General features: G+C 42.1%; 1 protein-coding gene and 1 pseudogene across 1 annotated transcript; both read right to left on the bottom strand.

Annotated features, from left to right (window-relative positions):
• Positions 1 to 5,637: 5,637 nt before the first annotated feature.
• Positions 5,638 to 7,946, bottom strand: LOC149280641 (folate receptor alpha-like). Its single transcript, XM_089500341.1, has 4 exons — positions 7,815 to 7,946; positions 7,373 to 7,561; positions 6,863 to 6,998; positions 5,638 to 5,924 (listed from the first exon to the last, which is right to left on the bottom strand). Exons 1-4 carry the CDS (start codon positions 7,944 to 7,946, stop codon positions 5,638 to 5,640), a joined length of 744 nt encoding a protein of 247 aa, XP_089356467.1.
• Positions 7,947 to 13,753: 5,807 nt separating this feature from the next.
• LOC149280640 (transmembrane O-methyltransferase homolog pseudogene) lies at positions 13,754 to 16,215 on the bottom strand (annotated as a pseudogene).
• Positions 16,216 to 19,898: the final 3,683 nt, after the last annotated feature.

Here is a 19,898-nt window from a genome sequence, read left to right as displayed (position 1 = left end):
TTTGGAGTAAATCATATTAAATCAGATTACAAAACAATATAAAAAAAAAAAAAAACTTAAGCCAAAATATATACGACTCAAATAATAGTTTCTTAGAACAGCTATAAAAAAAAATGTATTTTTAAAAGTCCCTTCTTGAAATTTATGAACCGTAAACTGTTTTGTTTGTTTTTTTTGGCTCAGATCAGCTGAATTGAACTAAAAAGTATGTACCCTGTGACTCCCGCGGCGCGTTAAATAAAGGCACGTCTCAACAAATCTAAAATGTGCAATTCTTGGCTTTTTTTATCTTCAGATAAAGGAATTTGCCGTCTTGCGGGACGTTCCCTTTGATGACTAAAATCTCCAGCATCTGACCTCATAAAAAAAAAAAGCATAAAAAGGAGAGTTCCTGAACTTTTAGGGTGGCCAGTCCAAGGGGCCGATGCCACCCAAAGTAATTCCGGTCACTTCCAGATTCCCGGGTTGGTAACCGGCACACGCCGCAGGAGGGATCTGCTGATCACTTTTAGATCATGCACTCAGCAGACCAATGCTTTTCCTGGGAGTGATCGCTGTGGCTTGAGAAACACTCCAAGTAAAAAAAAAAAAAAAAAAAAAAGAAAGAGAAACAAACCCAGCTCGGGCCAAAGCGCTCCCACAGCTCTCCCGGAGCGTCTCCCAAGACATCAGAACACAGCAGTGCCACAATGTAACCAGCGGGATCTGGTGTGTGGCACGGGACAATCCAGCGCCTAAGGGGGGGGGTCCCTTAACCCTTTCCTTTCTCAGGCAGTTTTAGTGGGTGTTGGGAGCCCGCTCCAGAACCAGTTCAGCAAAACTCCAAGCTCTCCCGGCCAGTGGGTGGAATGAAGCCCCCGAACGCTGCGCGGATTGCGGAGGAATCCCCATGTTAATAGAGAAGATCTGTCCCTTTTTTTTTTTTTTTTTTTTTTGAATTTGCAGTGAGAGAGGAAACTCTGTGTCTCTCCTCCCTCTGCACTCCTCCTTCTCTCCCTGCCCAGCTGCTCCACCAGCTCTATCTCACAATCCAGCCCTCTGCTGCAGCCATTTGCACACACATGCCCTTCTTAAAGGGACAGCGCACTCCCCAGACACTAGCCTTCCCAAAACAAAGCCGCGCGGCATGTCCCCTTTAATTAGCACAACTTTAGAAACTGCCCACCGCCGCAGGGTGTTATATTCATTACCGTGAAATACAATGTTTCGGCGTAAAGTATATTGTAGACAGAAATATATTGTAACTTAGCCGGCGACACCGCAAAGTAATAAAAATAATACGGCTACGTAGTAACTCGTTGTTATTCAGAATACCCGTGAACTCCTTTTATATATATGTCTGTTATTGGAAAGCAGTGACCTTTAACGAAAGTCAGTCATTCTTTCTACCGCATCGGAACATATGAGCGGTAGATACCTGGAAAAGATGTCAAACAGAGGTGGTTCAATAACAAAAGTGTGCTATATCTGCTTAAAAGGGCGCGTGCCGTACACAAATATATATATCAAGAAATACTTGCATCAAAGCATACAGAAGGTCAGAATTCTGGCGGTCAGAGCTGTAGATACATACATCTTTCATGGATAGTTATATGACCGGGTCGCTGAGCAATGTTTCCATTACCGCTGTATCATCAGTTGAAATACCTTCGTCGTCAATATATTTACCTGCTGGTCTTCGTTATAGCAATGGGCTCTTAAAGGGTTAACGAAGAGTCAGCTCATATGGAAAGATCCCAGAGATGGAATCGTTGCTGTCCGGCCCGAACTGGCCAAGTAGTCCGGGTCTGGCGAATGCCCCGGGGGGCTGCTGGCAGACAGCAACCTATACCCCTCGATCTACCTCTCCTGGCGGGGATCAAATGCTGCCGTGCACTAATCGTATACAGCCGGTGGCCGCAAGTCATTTGGCCTTAAAGTGCCAGGACCACCTAGCGCGTACCCCATTGACATTGTGTGAATAAAACACATTTCGTCTTCTCCGTCCTGTGGCCCCGCTTCTAACGGCATCCCCTAACCCCAAAAGTGCCTGTTTTTGGCCATTTCAGATATTTTTTTTTATACATACAGCGCTGCGGTATATGATGGCACTTTATAAAACAATATATATATAATAATCCACATATACATATAGATGATGCATATATAATGCAGTTACAGTTACTACACATATATGATTCATCCTTTCTACGTGTGATAGCCGAGTCTTGCGTATGACAAGAGGCTTGTTGTGCCATGCGAGGGGTCACGGAACAGAACGTACGGTCAACAGCTGTGCCGGCCAGCTGCGCCCAAAAAGCGGCCATTTCTCTATATATATAGGATATTCTTTAGGCAACTGCAGAGAAATATCCCACATTACTACCTATCGATAATATGGCCCCCGAACCAGCATTAGTAAAAAGAGAAAAAGATTGAAATAAGTAATAGGAAAATGCTAAGCACAGCGCAAAGGATTATGGGATATAGAGCTGGGAAGAAATTAGCATATTTGGGAACTCTCACGCGTCCACGTTTTATTGCCCCGATCTCAGGGTGACACCATTTACACATGACTCCTGTGATCATATATAAGACTCGCAGTTGGTGCTTTTGCCAGCAGTATGGTATACATGAGAGCCCTGCTTGAATGCAGGTGACTCAGTTAAGCGAATGTTTATATAATGATAAGTCAAGGTTTCCATGAGGACCAGTATTAGAGTAATTTTGGGAGAAACTACATGGAATCTTGACAATGGGCTATCAAAGGGTTAATATTCCAAGAGTTTCGTTTAGAAAGTTCTCAGGTATGGGAATGAGGTTCCACAGCCGGAATATCAATGAGTTCTGCGGTTATAGAAATATTATACAGAGCACAGGGTAGTTTTACAATCCATGTTCTGCACCATTGTGTAAGTGTTAGTGCGATAGATGGTGTGACCAGGAAAACAATGGCTCTGCTGATGGACGTTTTGTGGTATCCTAGGAACCACCTGATCCCAGGCAGGGAACAGATCACTGTCCGAGACCGTCACAGGCTCAGGTAGATACTCCATCACAAACAGTCTTGAGGAGGAACATTAATCCCCAGCCGTCACTGTCATGGTGTCCTCACTCCTCAGTTCTCCTTGGACTTCATATCCTTTTCCACCTAACCCCAGCTCCATAGTCCTCAGAAGACCGTTCCACCACCACCCTCACTAAAGGGATCTACATCCAACACCGTCACAGGTTAACCAGTGCTGCCCCCTGTAGTCTGCGGGAGGTCAGACCCATAGTGCTTCTAGAGAGATCACCTGACCGGCCCGAGGAGAAGCGGTGGTCTGGGGGCCCTGATCGCCCAATCTGCACCCAGTTATGTGACAGAGGGGCAAATTCTTACCAAAATCTGCTGCGCATTGGCTACTTCAGGGCTGCACACCTCCAGTCCTCGAGGGCCACATTTTTTTAATATCCCGGCTTGAGTGCGGGCATCTCAATTAACCCCTTCATGGCCAAGGATATTTTGCACCAACCAACTCTAAAAGAGCTAATTTCTCTGGCACTTTTGTTATGTGTCCATTCAACAGCTATTTTTTCATTTTACCGTACAAATGATATCTAATTATGTTAAAGGACACGCTTGGCTTTTTAGAGGCCATTTTTTACATATTTAATCCATCATTAGGCATCAATAAAAGAAGACTGGAAATATGTTTTGCAAGCTACAAATTATTTAAATGTACCCGACTGGCAATATTTATATATCGTTTCTCCAGTTAGTTTATCAAAAGTTCCAGTTGGCTTTTGCTAGACAACAGAGCCTTTAAATTAATTCCTAGAGAGAAGTGTGAGGATCCCAATCTGATCACATTATTATTTATTGTTTTATATAGCGCCATCATATTCCGTAGCGCACATGAGCATAGCTGCTCAAATAGCGAACATAAAATCATTTTTCGGGACGTCACGGACAACAGGACTTTTGGCTCAACCGTTGACTGGCAAGGCAAATGTCCGGTTTAGATGGACTTGCTTAGAACCATAATTACAGAACCACTGTAGAGAGGTCGGTGGAATCATACATGTCGTGTATGCATGATTGTGCACATGCTCTGTGATGTGTGTGAATATATATATATATATGTATATTGAAGGGGCCCTTGTAACGGTGTTGCCCTAGGACCCCAACCAGCATTGCTCTGCCCTGTCTTGTTTTCATGCATGTTGTTCAGCGTTCAGCCACTAGCTGGCAGTGTTGCCCCATTAGATACAGTCACAGAGTTGGAGTTCTAGCCTCCAGAGAGTTCTGTTCTGCTATTGAAGGGGTCAAAGAGCTGAGGCAGCTTCTCACTGCTACCAGGCTGACTATGTTCCTTGTCTAACCAGTGACGCATATTTAAAAAATGCATCGTGCACGGCAGCAGGAGGAATTTAAACTGGAACCTTGTGATATACGTTGTGCACGAGCGTCTGCTGTTAAAGGTCCATTGTATTGACCAGTAGCCGTAGCAGCTAGATTGTACCAGAGCCCGTTGTCCCCTGACCTCCAGTGTCTGCTTAAAACGGAAATAAAACACAGTGACAAACCCCCCACCCCTCAACATTTCAGGAGTCAAAATGGGGACGGTCATGTTGGTGCCGCAAGAGGCCGATGTGTCTGGCGGTGGAAGCGGGTGCAGCCAGGTCATGGCCACAGCCCTGGACAGTCACCTTGAGGCGCTCAGCACAAAACGCCATTGATTATATGGCTACCTGACCCAGCAGAGGCAAGACAGAGGGGCCGTTACCCAAGACAAAGGCCAAAAGACTGTCCCCAAAAACAAGGACTCTTGGCAAAGTGCGAGCAAGAAATGAACGACCTGACAGTTTCTTTTAAAGGACCAAAAATCTGCTTTTGAGCTAAATCGGGTCAATCAACGGAGAGACCAGAAATGACACTTATTTACTTTATTATAAATTCTCACGTTTCCAGCCTGTATTTATTTAATTACTCTTCACGGGTGATCACAGGCGGGTTAATAAGTGACAGTAACCTGCATGCATACTAGTGATCCCCCAAGCAGTTTGTGCACGTTGATTGGGACAGAGGCCATAAAAAAATAAACATTATCTGTGTGGTGTCAGCAGAATATAATGCGAATGCATAAAGGTTCTCTTCTTAGCCCCATATGCAAATGAACTCCTGCTAGAAGCAGAGATGATATTATAATAATAAAAAAAACATGGTGCTGCCCCATCTATAATGTATAAATACTGGATTCGTGACCCTATAACTAGTGAATTCTTCCCTCTATGGAGAGATCCCCAATAAATCTACCTAGTTGGAGAGAATAGGAAAAAGCGTGAAGGTGAATATTGAGTCAGAAGACCCTTGGTGAAGAGGATACAACTATTACATATATTATATACACAGAGCTGATCTTATTTTGATAAGTTTAGTAGTCCGGGTCAGTGCGTATAGAATGAGGAATGGCTAATCCTACTTCCACAGTGGACACAAAGTTCTGGTAGTGGCAGAAGGTCCAAAAACTGGACATTGGGTCAATGGGCTTCCAGATTCAGCATCTCCATAAAGCTTTGAGAGCTTCTTCAGTTCTTCTGATTGTTGCAGCGAAACGAACGTCACTCGGGAATAGCGAAGACTCTGCTGGTGTTACTTTAAGCTCGAAGAGAAGTTCATTGCATGTTTAGAATGCCTAGAGAAGCGAGCAGAGCAAAGGGCAGCAGTAGGCTTCGCTCGGCCGTGTCGGCAGAGCCCTTGAGCTTGGCGTAATACTGGGTCACCTTCACATTGGGGTTGCCTTCTGCTGGAGTAAACCAAAGCTGCAGACACAAGCCGCTGCCTCTCGTGTACGATGTGTGCTTGTAGGAATTACTCCAGATCTTCTCACAAAAATCTTTGGCCGTTTTAAAGACTTCTCCAATTTTCTTGCACTGTGTCCCTAACGGGCACTGGTTTACCCCTGTTAAAAAAAAAAAAAAACACATAAACACACCATGACTTGAGATTGAAAGACATCATATAACATACCCTCATAATGTCCCAAATCTCTCTGTTCCACTATACTCCCATGATGCCCCCTCTTTTCTAGGAGGTCGGAATGTTTGCTGGGTTTGAGGGTACTGCAGGGTTCTACAGCCCTAAAAGCCCCGATAATGCATATAGAAACAGCATAAGCAGAGTTTAAAAATATTAAACTTTCAATAAAACTATTTTTTCTTAAAAATGCTTTGGTCACACCTCTAACCGGACTGCCTGGCACCGTACAGTGAGGCGATACCAGAGCTTGACCGGCATTGACAGGTTGGCTCTGGCAGTTTATGTCCAGTGGCCTCCTGAAGTAAGTGCGACTGATATTAACCTCCACAGCATTCCAAATCATCCTCTGTCCTGTTAGCTACACAAACTTTTTTTAATTATTTTTTTTTTTAAATACTCTCAGGATTTGTTCATGGGAAAATAAAGTTTGTTCATGGTGAGCTGGAGGGTTCTGTCCTCATCCCATATCACCCTTTCCAAGTCTATTAATGGTTGGGGGGGGGGTCTCAGTACACAATGCCAGGACCAGATTGGGGATAACTTGATGACCCCGGCACTTTAAGGCCACTGGTCAGTTCCATCCGCACAGCTGTACTTTTATACTGGCCAGCATAGACTGGGGGCGAAGCGCCGCTTTTCCGGAACCCTGGGATTGTATCTTCAATCTTCAGGCAGGACAGCATCACTTGGTCATATCCACTCCCTGCCACCAATACTGCCTACTTACCACCCCCAACGTGTAATTGGAACTAACCCCACAACCAGTCCTCATCCCCGAATCACAACCATATCCCACCTGTGGGCTGAGTTTCCTCCACACTGGGGTGGTCCATATAAAGCTTGAGTATCTGGCAGACTCACCTGTTGTCCAGTTCCAGCCTTTGTGCCAGTTTGTCATACAGGTGTGGTCCATCTTACAATCATCAAACCAAGTCTCACAGTCCTCTTTGCACAGGGGAACATCTAGTATTCGTTCTTTCCTCCAATCACTATCAACCTGAGCGAGAAACGCAGAAGCGAGAAACATTGCATATCAGCCGAGTTCTCGATATGTTATTTTAGCCCCAAACTAGTAGACAAACACCTTGACTCCTTATCATACTGCCCGTGGGAAACAATAGAATGGCTCAGTCTCAATCACCCAACCGGACATGCTGACTAATGAAGGTCTATGGAGTAACGGACTTTATGGCAATGCTAATGAAGCATCAGCTCAGTGTGGAGTTTGAGCCGGGGAAAGTCACACAAATCATACTACATGACCAAAAGCATGCAGACATCCAACCATCATGTGACCTCCATGTGACCTATGGTGGCGATTTATTTAAATGTCCTGTATCTGCTGCATAGTCCGCAGCCCACACGGCTCACCTGCTGGATCCAGGGTCCTAGATTAGGCGAGCATTCATAGAAACAGGTGTCCTGTATGAAGTGCTTCTTGCATTCTGGAGACATGGCCCCACAGTGGTTCCAGTTGAAGTTGTACAGATAGGACTGATCTTTGTGAGCCTCTTCGCTGACGTTGACCGTACAGCAGGACTTCTCCTTCCAAGGAGTACACTAGAGGCAGAGGAGAACATCATTCACCTAAAACTACACCGAGAGTCCACAGGGTACAGATCCCCACCAACATTAAATCCAGGTATGATAAAAGTTATGTATAAAGCACCGGGCTCCTCGGATATCATTAAATCACAGCCTGGAGCCGACCGTGAAGATTCTACAAACTGCCCCTGAGAGGGGTACTTGATGTTGGTTCTAACCTCACAAGAAGTCATTTATCTAACAAAGGTACAGAAAGCTTTAGTATCACCTGTCCATGTAACGCGTCCTCAGGACCTGGTTCAAACTTGTGATGTTTCGCATCCATACAGACATCCAGATATTGATTAGCTGCATAGGCAGCCCCCAGCACACAGACCATTCGGACGAACCACCGCAGCATGGCTCTACAGGTAGAAAATAAAATGAGAATTATTACCAAAAACACATAAAAAAAATACTATATATGCCATTTATATAATATACACACACACTATATGGACAAAAATATTGGGACACCAACAGTGATTTTGATGACATCATATTCTAAACACAGACATTAATACGTAGTCGGTCCCCCTTTGCTGCTATATCCACTCTTCTGGGAAGGATTTCCACACGATCTTGGAGAGTTTCTGTGGGAATTGTTACCCATTGATCCAGTAGAGCATTTGTAAGATCCAAAACATAAGACATTTTGGACAATGCTCTGCTTCCAAATTTGTGGGAACAGTTTGGGGAAGACCCTTTTCTATTCCAGCATGACCCCCCCCCCAGCACACAAAGCAAGGTTCATAAAGACATGGTTGGACGAGTTTGGGGTGGAAGAATTTGAGCGGCCGCACAGAGCCCAGACCTCAACCCCATCCAACACCTTTGGGATGAACAGGAACGGAGATTGCGAGCCGGGCGTCTCGTCCAACGTCAGTGCCGGACCTCACAAACGCTCTACTGGATGGATGGGCAAACAATAGTGTTGAGATGTAGACTTACTGGCCATTGTTGCGACCTTGACTAGAAAACCAGTACCTGGACACTCAGTTACCAATGGTTATACTAAGAACAATAACCTTGATACTGGCAGAAAATCATTTGTCCTTAACAAGAAGAACGTAGGGATTGAACATTAGGAACCTGAATATGAGGACAACGAGGACCAGCCATCCCTGCATCAAGGCTCTTAAGGGGAAATGAGGAGGACTCTGACCGGAGGAAGCCCTCCAAATTCTACCCCATGAGGCAGGACATCCTTTCAACTGCCCCTAATACAAAAGGAGCCTAAAGGAGCCGATCAGCTCAGAGATGTCAGGACCGCCAGGCTCCCTCTCGGAGTCACAGATACCAGCAGGCAATAAGGAGATACAAGATGCTTCTGTTTAAAATACAAGTTGTGCGTTTCTTTGCCACAGGTCCCCAAAGTTGCTTACATAGGCATTTTTTACAGAAGGAGCTGATGAATAACACAAAGTGCGCACACACCTTTGACCGGGTAACATAGTAACGTACGTTATACTTCGCTACATTATGAAGAGCCAACCCCAATGAGCTTCTGCTGCAGGAAGAGCTTGGCCGGCCCTGTATAATGTATAGGTAATTCACAGAGAGTTCTTCAATGGCTTATTACACATTGAAATATACATTATACAGGGCCAGATCAGACCTACCTCATGGAGAAACCCACCATTGTGAGCGCTTCATGATGACTAGGGAATGGAGGGAGTTGAAGCCGCAGTCCTCCTTCAAACCCCAAATAAACTCCAAAATTAAATTTAAAAGAACCAGTTTAATGGCCGATCTCCATGTTATTCCATTCAGAAGATAAAGTACTCCCGAAGCCGGTCACTTTCTATCAGAAGAGGTGGTAAGTTGGGGAAGAAAAAAAAGCTTTGGGAATGGAGCTAGGAACTTTGTTTCCTAGGAACTTCTCTTACCCCACCTTGCAGGATGCAAGGGGGTCCCACTGACGTTGGGCACACTATTTTTAATGGCGGCAGGGAGTGGGGCGTTCCTCTACGCCGCTCCGTTGACCCAGAGTTTCCCCTTAGTGACCCGGAGACGCAGCGCTTCACCCAAAGCCTCCGGGGTAAAATCCAGAGAGCGCCCCGGTATACAGATGCCCAGTCCGGGCTGGCGCGGTACAACCTACTCGCACAAAATAGTAATCCATTAGATACGTAGTCTATTCACCCTCTGAAACAATAAAACAACTTCAGTTTGATAGATAAGTGGAACAGCCTCCCAGCAGAAGTGGTAGAGGTTAACACAGTGAATAAATGTAAACATGCATGGGATAGGCATACGTCACCTGACTGAGGCGACAACCACACATCTGTTACATGTTTTTTTTCCATGCTTTTTACCCCAAAAGTTGGCGCTTACCGTGTCCAAAATGCCGCGGTTTCACCGTGAAGCCGTTTAGGAGCGAAAGGGCTTTAAACCGGTTAAATGCTTGACTTTTACACCTCTAGGCAAGAGCAAAGGTCTCAATGGGATCTCTATTAATCATTAGATGATTCCAATTAAGGAACAACCCCGACCATGAGTGAAACGCGGACAATCTATACGCATATATTATATCATTCTAACGGGATATGGCATTTATTAAGATCAGACCCATCACTGGGTTATAATAGATGTGTATATATATATATATATATAAACTTGTCCCAAAACGTCAGGACTTTGCGCCGGCCGTAGGATTCCGCACCTGTTTAGCGGACTTGGTTATAACCTTTTCATTTATTTATATAGCGCCTGCAGATTCCGTAGCGCTGTAGCCATGTGTTTGGTCAGGCAGTTCGGTAACTTCCATTATTTGTATTTATAATTAAAATTCTCTATATTTTTATTTGGTGGAGATTACCTGGTGTTCCCGAGGACTCTTAACCATCTGTATGGAGCTGCCTATGGGGATTCATTTATCACCTGTGTGCAGGATTTAACGCTCCCCCTCCCATAATCAAGAAACAACATCACTCAACATATTTCGCAATTAAATGGGTTAAGTTCATAGCTATCCGGCAAACTCTCCTACCAGCTCCTGCCTTAGTGAATAAACATCCTAGGGCTTTATTCACTAAAGCGAGAGTATGCAGAAGAGGAGACCATTTCAGCTCTCGCTGATTTTAGTATGCATCGTCAAGGGAACAACCCCATTGAGTTTCTGCTGTAGAAAGGGCTAAGCTGACCCTGCGTGATAATAACGATGATAACGTCCATCCAAGCAGGGTTGATATTTTTTTTTATTCTTATGGGCGCCGATGGTGATAGAACGATCCGGAAAGGGCACCGTCATCAATTCTTCAGCAGAACAGACAGGGTTTATGAGGTTTGGAGAGATAAGGATTTCTAACCGGAGAAATGATTTCTGAGAAGAAGATCTTGCGCAAACCTGCAGACGTGATTTTCACTCCAACCGGGTTTGCTGCTTCCACCTCTTACACGGGTCCCACATTTTTTGTTTTTGACATAACGATTCACCTAAAAGTTCCAAATCGTCTTTTTTTTTTCATGATCCGGCATCAGAGCCGTAACTAGGGTCAGGGACAGAGGTTTTATCCTGCATTGATGTCTCATCCACCTAGGGTCCCACAATGGGACTTTACGTGCCAGGTGAGTGAAGGAGGTCTTCTGATTGGCTGAGAGTTCAGAAGCCTCACCTGATAGTCTCTCCTTCACACCAGAGCTCAGTGTAAGGAGAAAGAGAGAATGTGTGTTCTCTGAATCTGCTCATGTCTGGTAATAGAGGGGTTAATCATCTGAATCTGCTCATGTCTGCTAATAGATTGGGCGTCCTAGTAATTAATATAAAATAATATAAAGTGGTTTTTTTATGTATGTGGTAGAAGTAAAATATGGTCACCCTTCATCTACCTCCTGAAGAAGGTACGGGAGAATCTCAAGTGCGGCCCTCACCAGCTGCCCCTCTCGCCCCCTGGTTATGCCCCTGCCTGTTAGTTTAGGGGTCGGTGCGGCGTTTCAGGGAGATATATATATATATACGGCTCGGTTGCGTACCCAGTGGCTGGCGGCTGACTCGTGTAGCGCGGGTTGTCGGTGCGCAGCGATTTTTGCGCGGCTTGTACCTTTGGACAGAGCGGTGTTCTCAGGGGGCAGAGTAACTTTTTGTTAAGCGAGATAAGCGGCTCGGTACCAACATGTTTCCCTTTAACCCAACGAGTACCAGAATGCCTTGCACTCCACCAAAGCTATGCCGCCACTAGAAAAAATACCAAGATAACCTAACTGACAGTAACTAAGGCACTGGCAAACCTCTGACTCTTTATATAGAGTCTCTTGGTGCCAAGAACATACCTCCCAACAGTCCTTGGTTTCGCAGGACAGTCCTGATTTTTAGGCACTGTCCCTTTTTCTGAAGTAATACTGCAGTTTTTTGGACATGAAAAAACTGCAATACTGCACTTTTACTGCAGTATTACTGCACATTTACTGCACTTTTACTGCATTTGTACTTCACTGTACTGCAGCTTTACTGCAGTTATTTTTGTACGGAAGTACAAATGCAATAAAGCTGCGGTACATTGAAGTACAACTGTAGGTTTGCAATATATAAAAAAAAAGTGCAGTAAATGTGCAGTATTGCAGTTTTTTCATGTCCAAAAAACTGCAGTATTACTTCAGAAAAACTGCAGTAATTTTTTGTAAGTTTTTTTAAGGTTTTTCTTGTACTTTTTAGAGGCCTCAGTGTTCTCTGATGATTTTATTTATTTAGATTTATTTTAATTGTTATTATTATTAACCCCTCACAAGAAATGATCTGACATTACACTTTATTTATAAGCGGGTCTCCGGCCATGTTTTATTTCCTGCTGATAAAAAAAAATCTGAGCAATAAAATACAAGATTTAACCCCTTCGTGACACTTTTTTGCGACGGGAGCTTTTTTGCCATTTTTAGCATATATTTGTTCACCCATGGTTCCCTTTTTTCTGTGTTTAGTGTAGCCACACAAATTATATATTGCTTTCTCTGACAGATGGGGCTTTCTCGTTATACAACTTTTATTTTGTATAGTTTAAAAAAACAGCAAAAAATAGAGAAAACACCACATTTTTACAAATTTACTTAGGATTTCTTCCACAAATTAGGTCCCACTGATAATCCCCCCATTTATGTGCAAAATGCTCCCTTATTATTCTTGATCTTTGGATTGGGGACCAAAAAGTTTTTTTTTAAAGGTATATTTCTAGTGGTTCGGCACCTATTTTTTTTTTTAAATGTTCGTAATTTTTAACAAAAAATCTATTTTATTATCACACTTTTTTTGTAGAGATCCCTTTTTAAGTCTTTAAAAACTTCAGGAATCTCTCTTGAAACTGGACAGTACCCCTTATGATGTCACGGTGACATCACTGGAGTCTATTTATTATATTTTAATTTTAGTTAGTCTTTTTTTTAACTCTTTAAAAAAATATTTTTTTTCTTAAGTATTTTTTGAATTATTTGTTTCAAATTGATCCCGATCGCTGTTCATTACACATTACCTGTAATCAGCCTGCGGGGGCGCTCATCACGCATTTCCCCGTGACGGCTTCACGGCTTCGTCCCGTACTTTAACATCTGTGGTCAGACGAGGATTCTATTATATTTGAGTTGAGCCAGCAGTAGCGCAGAATAACATTTAGAAAATTGAGGTCCACAGAACCCCTGAGATTTTTTTACTTGTCTATTAAGGTTTTATTTAATGTCAGGAAGATTTACTTTACTGAGAGAGTGGTGGATAAGTGGAGCAGCTTCCCAGCCGAAGTGATAGGGGATAGGTTTTTGGCTCCTGCATTCTTTTTACCTCTACAAACAAGCAAGGATTATATTATAATTTAGGGCAGCGTCTATTCAAGGCACTGCGTGCTCGCTCCCCCTCGCTCCTGTCAGACGCGCAGCTGCACTCTCTCTCACACGCTGACTCATTTTTGGGCAACAAATTTAGAATTTTGTCCGAAACAGAAAGGGCGGGAAATTAAATGTCACTAAATTCAGTGTAGGGGCATGAATAGGGGGATTCTGGGCATAGATAGAAAGGAACGGGGCAGTAATGGGCAGAACTTGCCCATGCCAAGACCCCTATTGGCAACACCGCCCTGTTTGTGGTTTCGGCAATTTATACCCCAATCTCTAGCTTTATGGTTTTTGGGATCACCGACAAGCTCAATGAAAAGGCGGGTTTACTTGAAGAGTCTTTATTTTGGGGTCTCATGTCAGTTTGGTGTAAGTCAGCTCTGCCATCCCGTCCCGGATGTAGCGGAAATACTCCAGATTGCCTCGGTGTATTTTGCATTGGTATTTTCCGGAGGTCTTCGCGTACTGCAGGAAGTGGGGGGCTCCCGGGAATAGCACGTTGTCCGCCAGGATGATGGTCCCTTCCTGAAGAAGTCCCACTTCCTCTAAAAGCTGAAGGTCTCTGAGGTAACAGCGTTTTCCGTGGTCCATGAAGATAAAGTCCAGCTTCTGCACCCCATGTTTGTCTTTCAGCTGGGGTATAATCTCCTCTGCGAGACCAACCAGCAGCTCCACCTGCATATAACGGGATAGTATACAGGGTTATGCTATATCATGTGACACGCAATTGGTGTATACCCTCAAAAAAAAGTGCAAATTCAATCATTTATCTCTATTTATTGCTACTCAGTCGCGTCTTCTCCAGGCAGTGGATTCCACAGTTTTACAGCTCTCACCGCGGAACATCTCCCATCTGTTTTCTGTTGGTCTTTTCTCATTTTCCTAGTTACAAGATAAATATATCTCCCCTTAAGAGGTCCACGGGATAAATATATCTCCCCTTAAGAGGTCCACGGGATAAATATATATCCCCTTAGAGGTCCACGTTTTGTATTTAATAACAAACCACCTTTCCTGTTTACTTTACTAGTATCACAAGACATAAAACGTCTGCCTGTGACATTTATTGCCCTGCTTTGTTCCTATTCTCTGGTTTCTTTCAGTAATAAAACCTGAATGTCCAACAACAAAAATTTAGTACACCCATAATTTAGTACACCTGTGCTAAGATTATAAAAAATCCTTTTTTTAAGTTGTTATTATATAGCGCCATCATATTCCGCAGTGCTGTACAATGGGTAAGTTAAGAAGAAACACATTTAATAATACAGAGCAATTCATATTTTTTTCAAGCATTCATTAAAGTCTAAAATGTAAGGTTTTTCCTGTCTGCGCACAGGTAGATTTGCATTATCGTTAAGGTCTGCAATTATCTCAGCTAAATAAAATTGGCCACATTTTTGGCTTGTAATTGCAGATCGTATCTCTCTTTAAAATAACGTACCGTGTCGTCATCAAAGCCGGCCAATCGGATGACCTTTTCAGCCACAGCCGCCTTCCCGGGATTGGCGTCGACGGTATAGAGCCGCGCGCCTAGGGGCAAAGCCTGGGCGATGATTATGGTGGCGTATCCACAGTATGTGCCTAACTCCAGTACATTAAGTGGGGCATTTTCATAAATCAGACGGTCCAGAATTTTCCCTGGGTTCATAAAGAAATATTCCCATGTGATTATTGTTATTATATATAGTGCTATCATATTCCGTAGCGCTGTACAATGGGTAGACAGGACACAACAAGTAGTATGTAACATAACAAATTGACTTACAGAGACAACAGGTGAGGAGGGCCCGGCTCAAAGAGCTTACAATCTAGAATATGTCAGTGTTTCTACATTCAGTAGGGTCTTTATAAACAGCAGATCAAGGGCTATAAGTGCTAAATGTAGGGGCAGTTCATTTGGTTTCTATGGGAACTGCTCCACATTCAGCACTTGCAGTATATTTTATATAAAAAGAAACCTTAACCTTTATTTCAACTTTAAAAAAAAAAAGGCAATTCAAAAGTAAATAGATACAGAATTAAATCCAGTATGAAAAAACCCAAATATTATTTTTTTTTTTTATGTTTTAAGTTATTAATATTTGCATTTCCCGGCTTCTAGTTATTTTGCATTACTAAAAAAAAAAATATATATATTTTTTTGTATGATAAATATACCATTTTGTATATAGTGGTACGAATTAATGTTGGAGAATCTGAATTGAGAGAACTCTTTAAAGGTGCAGTTCCACCTACTCTGGTGGATGTTATATCATTTCATTACATAGTTTCTGGTACTCAAATCCTTACCACAATTTTTCTTCTATACGTTTGCCTTATTCACACTTTTGCAGGGAATGTTTAATTGTCATGTGACACAAAAGCTTTGTGATGTGCTTTTGCCATACAAGTTACATGTCATAGAGGTGGTGCCGCATGGAACACCTGAGTGTCCCTTCATAAAAGAAGAACGTTAAACTCTTCTCATTGAATCCATTCCATCTCCAGATTTATATTACGGATATAAATTCACCAAATTCGTTATCTCGTGAGGATACCCCACAGCTCTCACCTTTGTGAGGTCCGACGTTCGCCAGGTGTTCACAGTGGTAACTGTAGTGGTCAAAGGTGTTGAGAAGGTGCTGGGGGTCTCCGGGAATGGCGTGCGTAATGACGTACTGGAAAGCTCTCTCCTCCCGTGGGATGCCGGTCATGTAGTCCCTGATCTTACGCAGCAGCACAGCCCGGTAGAAGAGGAGGAAGTAATGGCGATAACGGATTATCACGGTCATGAGAAATGGGATGAAGGCCAAGGCGATTGCTGGTGAGACCATGCTGAGAAGTGGGGTCTGTAGGGACACAAACAGGGACACATCTTAGTTGTTCGCTTCCCTTATAATTGCCATTTAGTCTTGAAACACAACGTGCCTTCAACGTAGATCATTTGTGGTTTTGAGGAACGTAACTTTGCAACTTATTTTATACAACTTTGCAGACGGATATTCTTCACGTCGAAATGTATCAATCCCACCTCTAGATTAACATTTATAATTACCCGTAACGGCTACACAATTAATTTGGGATTATTTATTAGCAGACCAGCAGATAACCGTCCCATATCTTATATTTTACAGGTTTGCATTCATAGATAAGCCTATGTAATATTTGCAAAGAGGAAAGTAAGCTCTATATCAGATACCTGTCTGCGTGATTATTCCTCCTCATTGCTAACACAGTCCTGTTGTTTAATTGCCTAGTTCAGACAGCCTTTGTAAGCGTCGGGGAGGAAGAGGACCTCAGGGTAGGCAATCCATTGATAAGCCAGTTTTGCCACAGATCTCAGCTGCCTTTTGCTCATTCTATCAGAGTTATTGCATTTAACGTTCCAGATTCCCTTTTCTACATTGTCCTTAATTATAATGCCCCCTTCCCTAAACACCGTTGACATGGCTCACCCCATCTACCCCATGCCTCAATTAAATAACCCCATTCTACTTTTTTGGTCCTACGTAAGGTACATTGCCCCAGCTAAGTTGTTACCTTGCTAGACGTTGGCGATAGAGCTTTCTGGCGGACCGTCCCGTCCTCCTCTCCAGAAGAATCATCGGTCATCACCCTTAAGTGAGATGGACTCTGCATCGATAATTAATGAGAACTCCTTGGCTCGTTAGAGTCTGATGTAGATGAATGAACAGAGAATGATACCTGAGAACACCAGGTCGTGTTACTCTTCAGATACTAAAGCCATGACAGACAGCTACACGCTACCGGTCGCTGCGGGAACACATATGATGAAACTTGACGTTAAGCTGTCAAATCTACATTTTTGGATATTTTAAAGACATTTTTGATGTTAACGGTTTATCCACCTGGTTTCTCTGTATGTTGAAGCAACTTGTACTTTCCCACCCTCTGTGTTATTCAACGGACATTTAAATTTCTTACATTTAATAGGGTTATGAATAAAACCTAGCCTTTCGGCCAAGATCAAGAGATTACCTGGGAGAGGGGACGATCCCATCATTACATTACGTATATTTATATAGCGCCAGCACATTCCATAGCGCTGGAAGGTGCCGTCCTCTGGTCGCTTCATGTGTTTGGGGCGAGGGACGCACCTTTCGTTGACATTGCTGGCGCACTAATAGCCCCGAGGATCATTCCTTGCACTTTTTATTTCTTTTTTTTCTATAATTTTTTATAATCCTGCAATAGCCTAGGGTTATAATTACTTTTCTTTATTAAAGTTTAAATATAAAGTTTATGAACATGTGCCCATTATATAATCTTATAATGCTGAGGGCCCCCCTTTAAGAAGATCCCTCTTTAAACGACTGCTTATGCCATTCCTATGGTGGAGTGTTAGCATGTAAAAGCGTGTCACAATGAAAATCTATTGTATTCAGAGATGACACAATACAGCTAGATCACATATATTAGGACAATTTTCTATTATTGAAACTGGAATACAAATCTCTAGGAGTTAACTTTCCTGAACTTTCGGACAAGAAAAAAATCTCTCTTTGCTTTATACGCACATATGTGTCTAAAACATCTGGTTAATGTTAATGACTGCGTATCCAAACAGGAGGGGAGGGAAACCCTGAGCTACGAGCCCCGAGGGCCTGGGCTAATGAATAGGGCCAATGTTAAGGAACACGGCTTTATTTGACGTTAACAGGTTTTAGCTCAGACCTTTTTTTTTTTTGTGTAAAAAAAAAAAAAAAAAAGTATTTCTGCATCAACATGTTCGGGGATTAAATTCTTCTGGAACTCAGCGGTGGGAAGCAAAGCCAGACGTTTAACTCTTAAGTGGCTTAAAGGAAAGGTGGTGTATGTAGTAACATTTAACCGCGTACCAGCTGGAAGAGTGAACAAAGAAGACGTTATACAGTATTTTTGAATTTGAAAGGGGGGGTATATAATAGGAAAAACGTTTTGGCTACAGATCTATATTGACCAATAGAAAGTGGATAATATGTATACTGCCCCATACCGCTTTTGGAGGGTCCCTCTTTTGAGACCCATATCTTTCTGTTCCTTGAACAATAAAAAAAATGGGTTTTTTAATGAAATATAAATAAAACATTATTTGTCTTAAATTATTTCCATTGTTATGTTAATATCTACCAAGAAGCAACAATGTTGCATAAAAATTATTGATTTAAAATTCTTGAAATTAAATATAAATAAAACATTATTTGACTTTTAAATTATTTCCATTGTTATGTTAATATCTATCAAGACAACGTCGCATAAAAATCCTTGACATTGATCAGTTGGAAACACTAAATAAACCTATTATGGAGCTTAAATATCAAAATAAGCAATCTATTTGTATCAGAAACGCACATTTTGTGAAAATCACAAGTCCTCGGGTTCTACGTGATTATTATTCCCTCATATTCATTTTACGATTTCTTTTGTTCATTTTTGGTGGTTATTGTACCAAACAAAAATATACATTATAAAATTACACTTTGGTGTTTAAGGCCATTTATTTAATTTTTTTCCCCTTGTGCTTCACCAGGTAAAATGTATTTACTGTAACCTTCAAGGAAATTCTTATATTTTTATATAAAAATTGGAATCACCCATAAGACAATTACATGTGTAATTAAAATATACAGAAATAAAATAGTAAAATAAAAATAAAGCATTATTCTAATGGCTTTTAAACAGGCAGTTTAATAATCTCGCAAATAAAATAAAAAATCAATATAATAATAATTGGAGCAAAAACACAACCCCTGAATATTTAGCAGGACTGGTTTTCAGTTCAATTGTCATTATCTATAAAAAAAAATAAAAAATTAAAACATTTACAACATTCGGGGGGGGGGGCAGATTGGTAGAAAGCATTGGAGCTCATTTAGCCACTTCCATTGACCAATTGCTGCATAAATAAAACGTGTTCTGAGACGCTAGTGTATCGGGGGGAGAAAAAAAACAAACAAAAAAAATCTGACCTGTTCTACAAAATCCATAAAATAATTACGTTCCATTTAAGAATTATTAACATTAAAAAAAAAAAGATACAATAGATTATTTTAAGAATGTTCTGTGAGGTCATCCGCTGAGGGTAACAATGAATGGTTCTGGGGTAGATCAGTCACACGCCGAGTGAGCACCAAGCTTCCAAATATCATTTGTTTTTGGTGGGAATGTCATCTGTGGTTTCGCAATCATTAATTATAGGACATAGTATAGGACAGGCCACGTTTTCTCAGCTTCACATGCAACGTAGTCAACGTATCTCCGATTAAGCATTCCCAGCCTTTTGTGGGTCATTCATTTTGAGTTCAAATGTAATTTTTACTTGAAGTTGTCTGAATTTTGGGACTTTGTTGTAATTAGATAGACGGTCCGCTTGGTGTATTCAAAAAAACATTTATGTTCAAGGAGCAGGGAGAACAGAAGCTGCCAGAGACCATAAAAAAATCCCAAGAACCCTTCAAGTTTTGAAGGCCCTAGAGTTTACTCCTGGGTGGTTGCAGAAGAACATTGGGCTTTTAAC

Source organism: Sceloporus occidentalis, unplaced genomic scaffold, assembly GCF_023333645.1.
Source record: "Sceloporus occidentalis isolate IW3139 unplaced genomic scaffold, rSceOcc1.0.p SCAF_151, whole genome shotgun sequence".
NCBI lineage: Eukaryota > Metazoa > Chordata > Lepidosauria > Squamata > Phrynosomatidae > Sceloporus > Sceloporus occidentalis.
The sequence above is the reverse complement of the archived record's forward strand: the minus strand, read 5'-3'. Positions and strand labels throughout refer to the sequence as shown.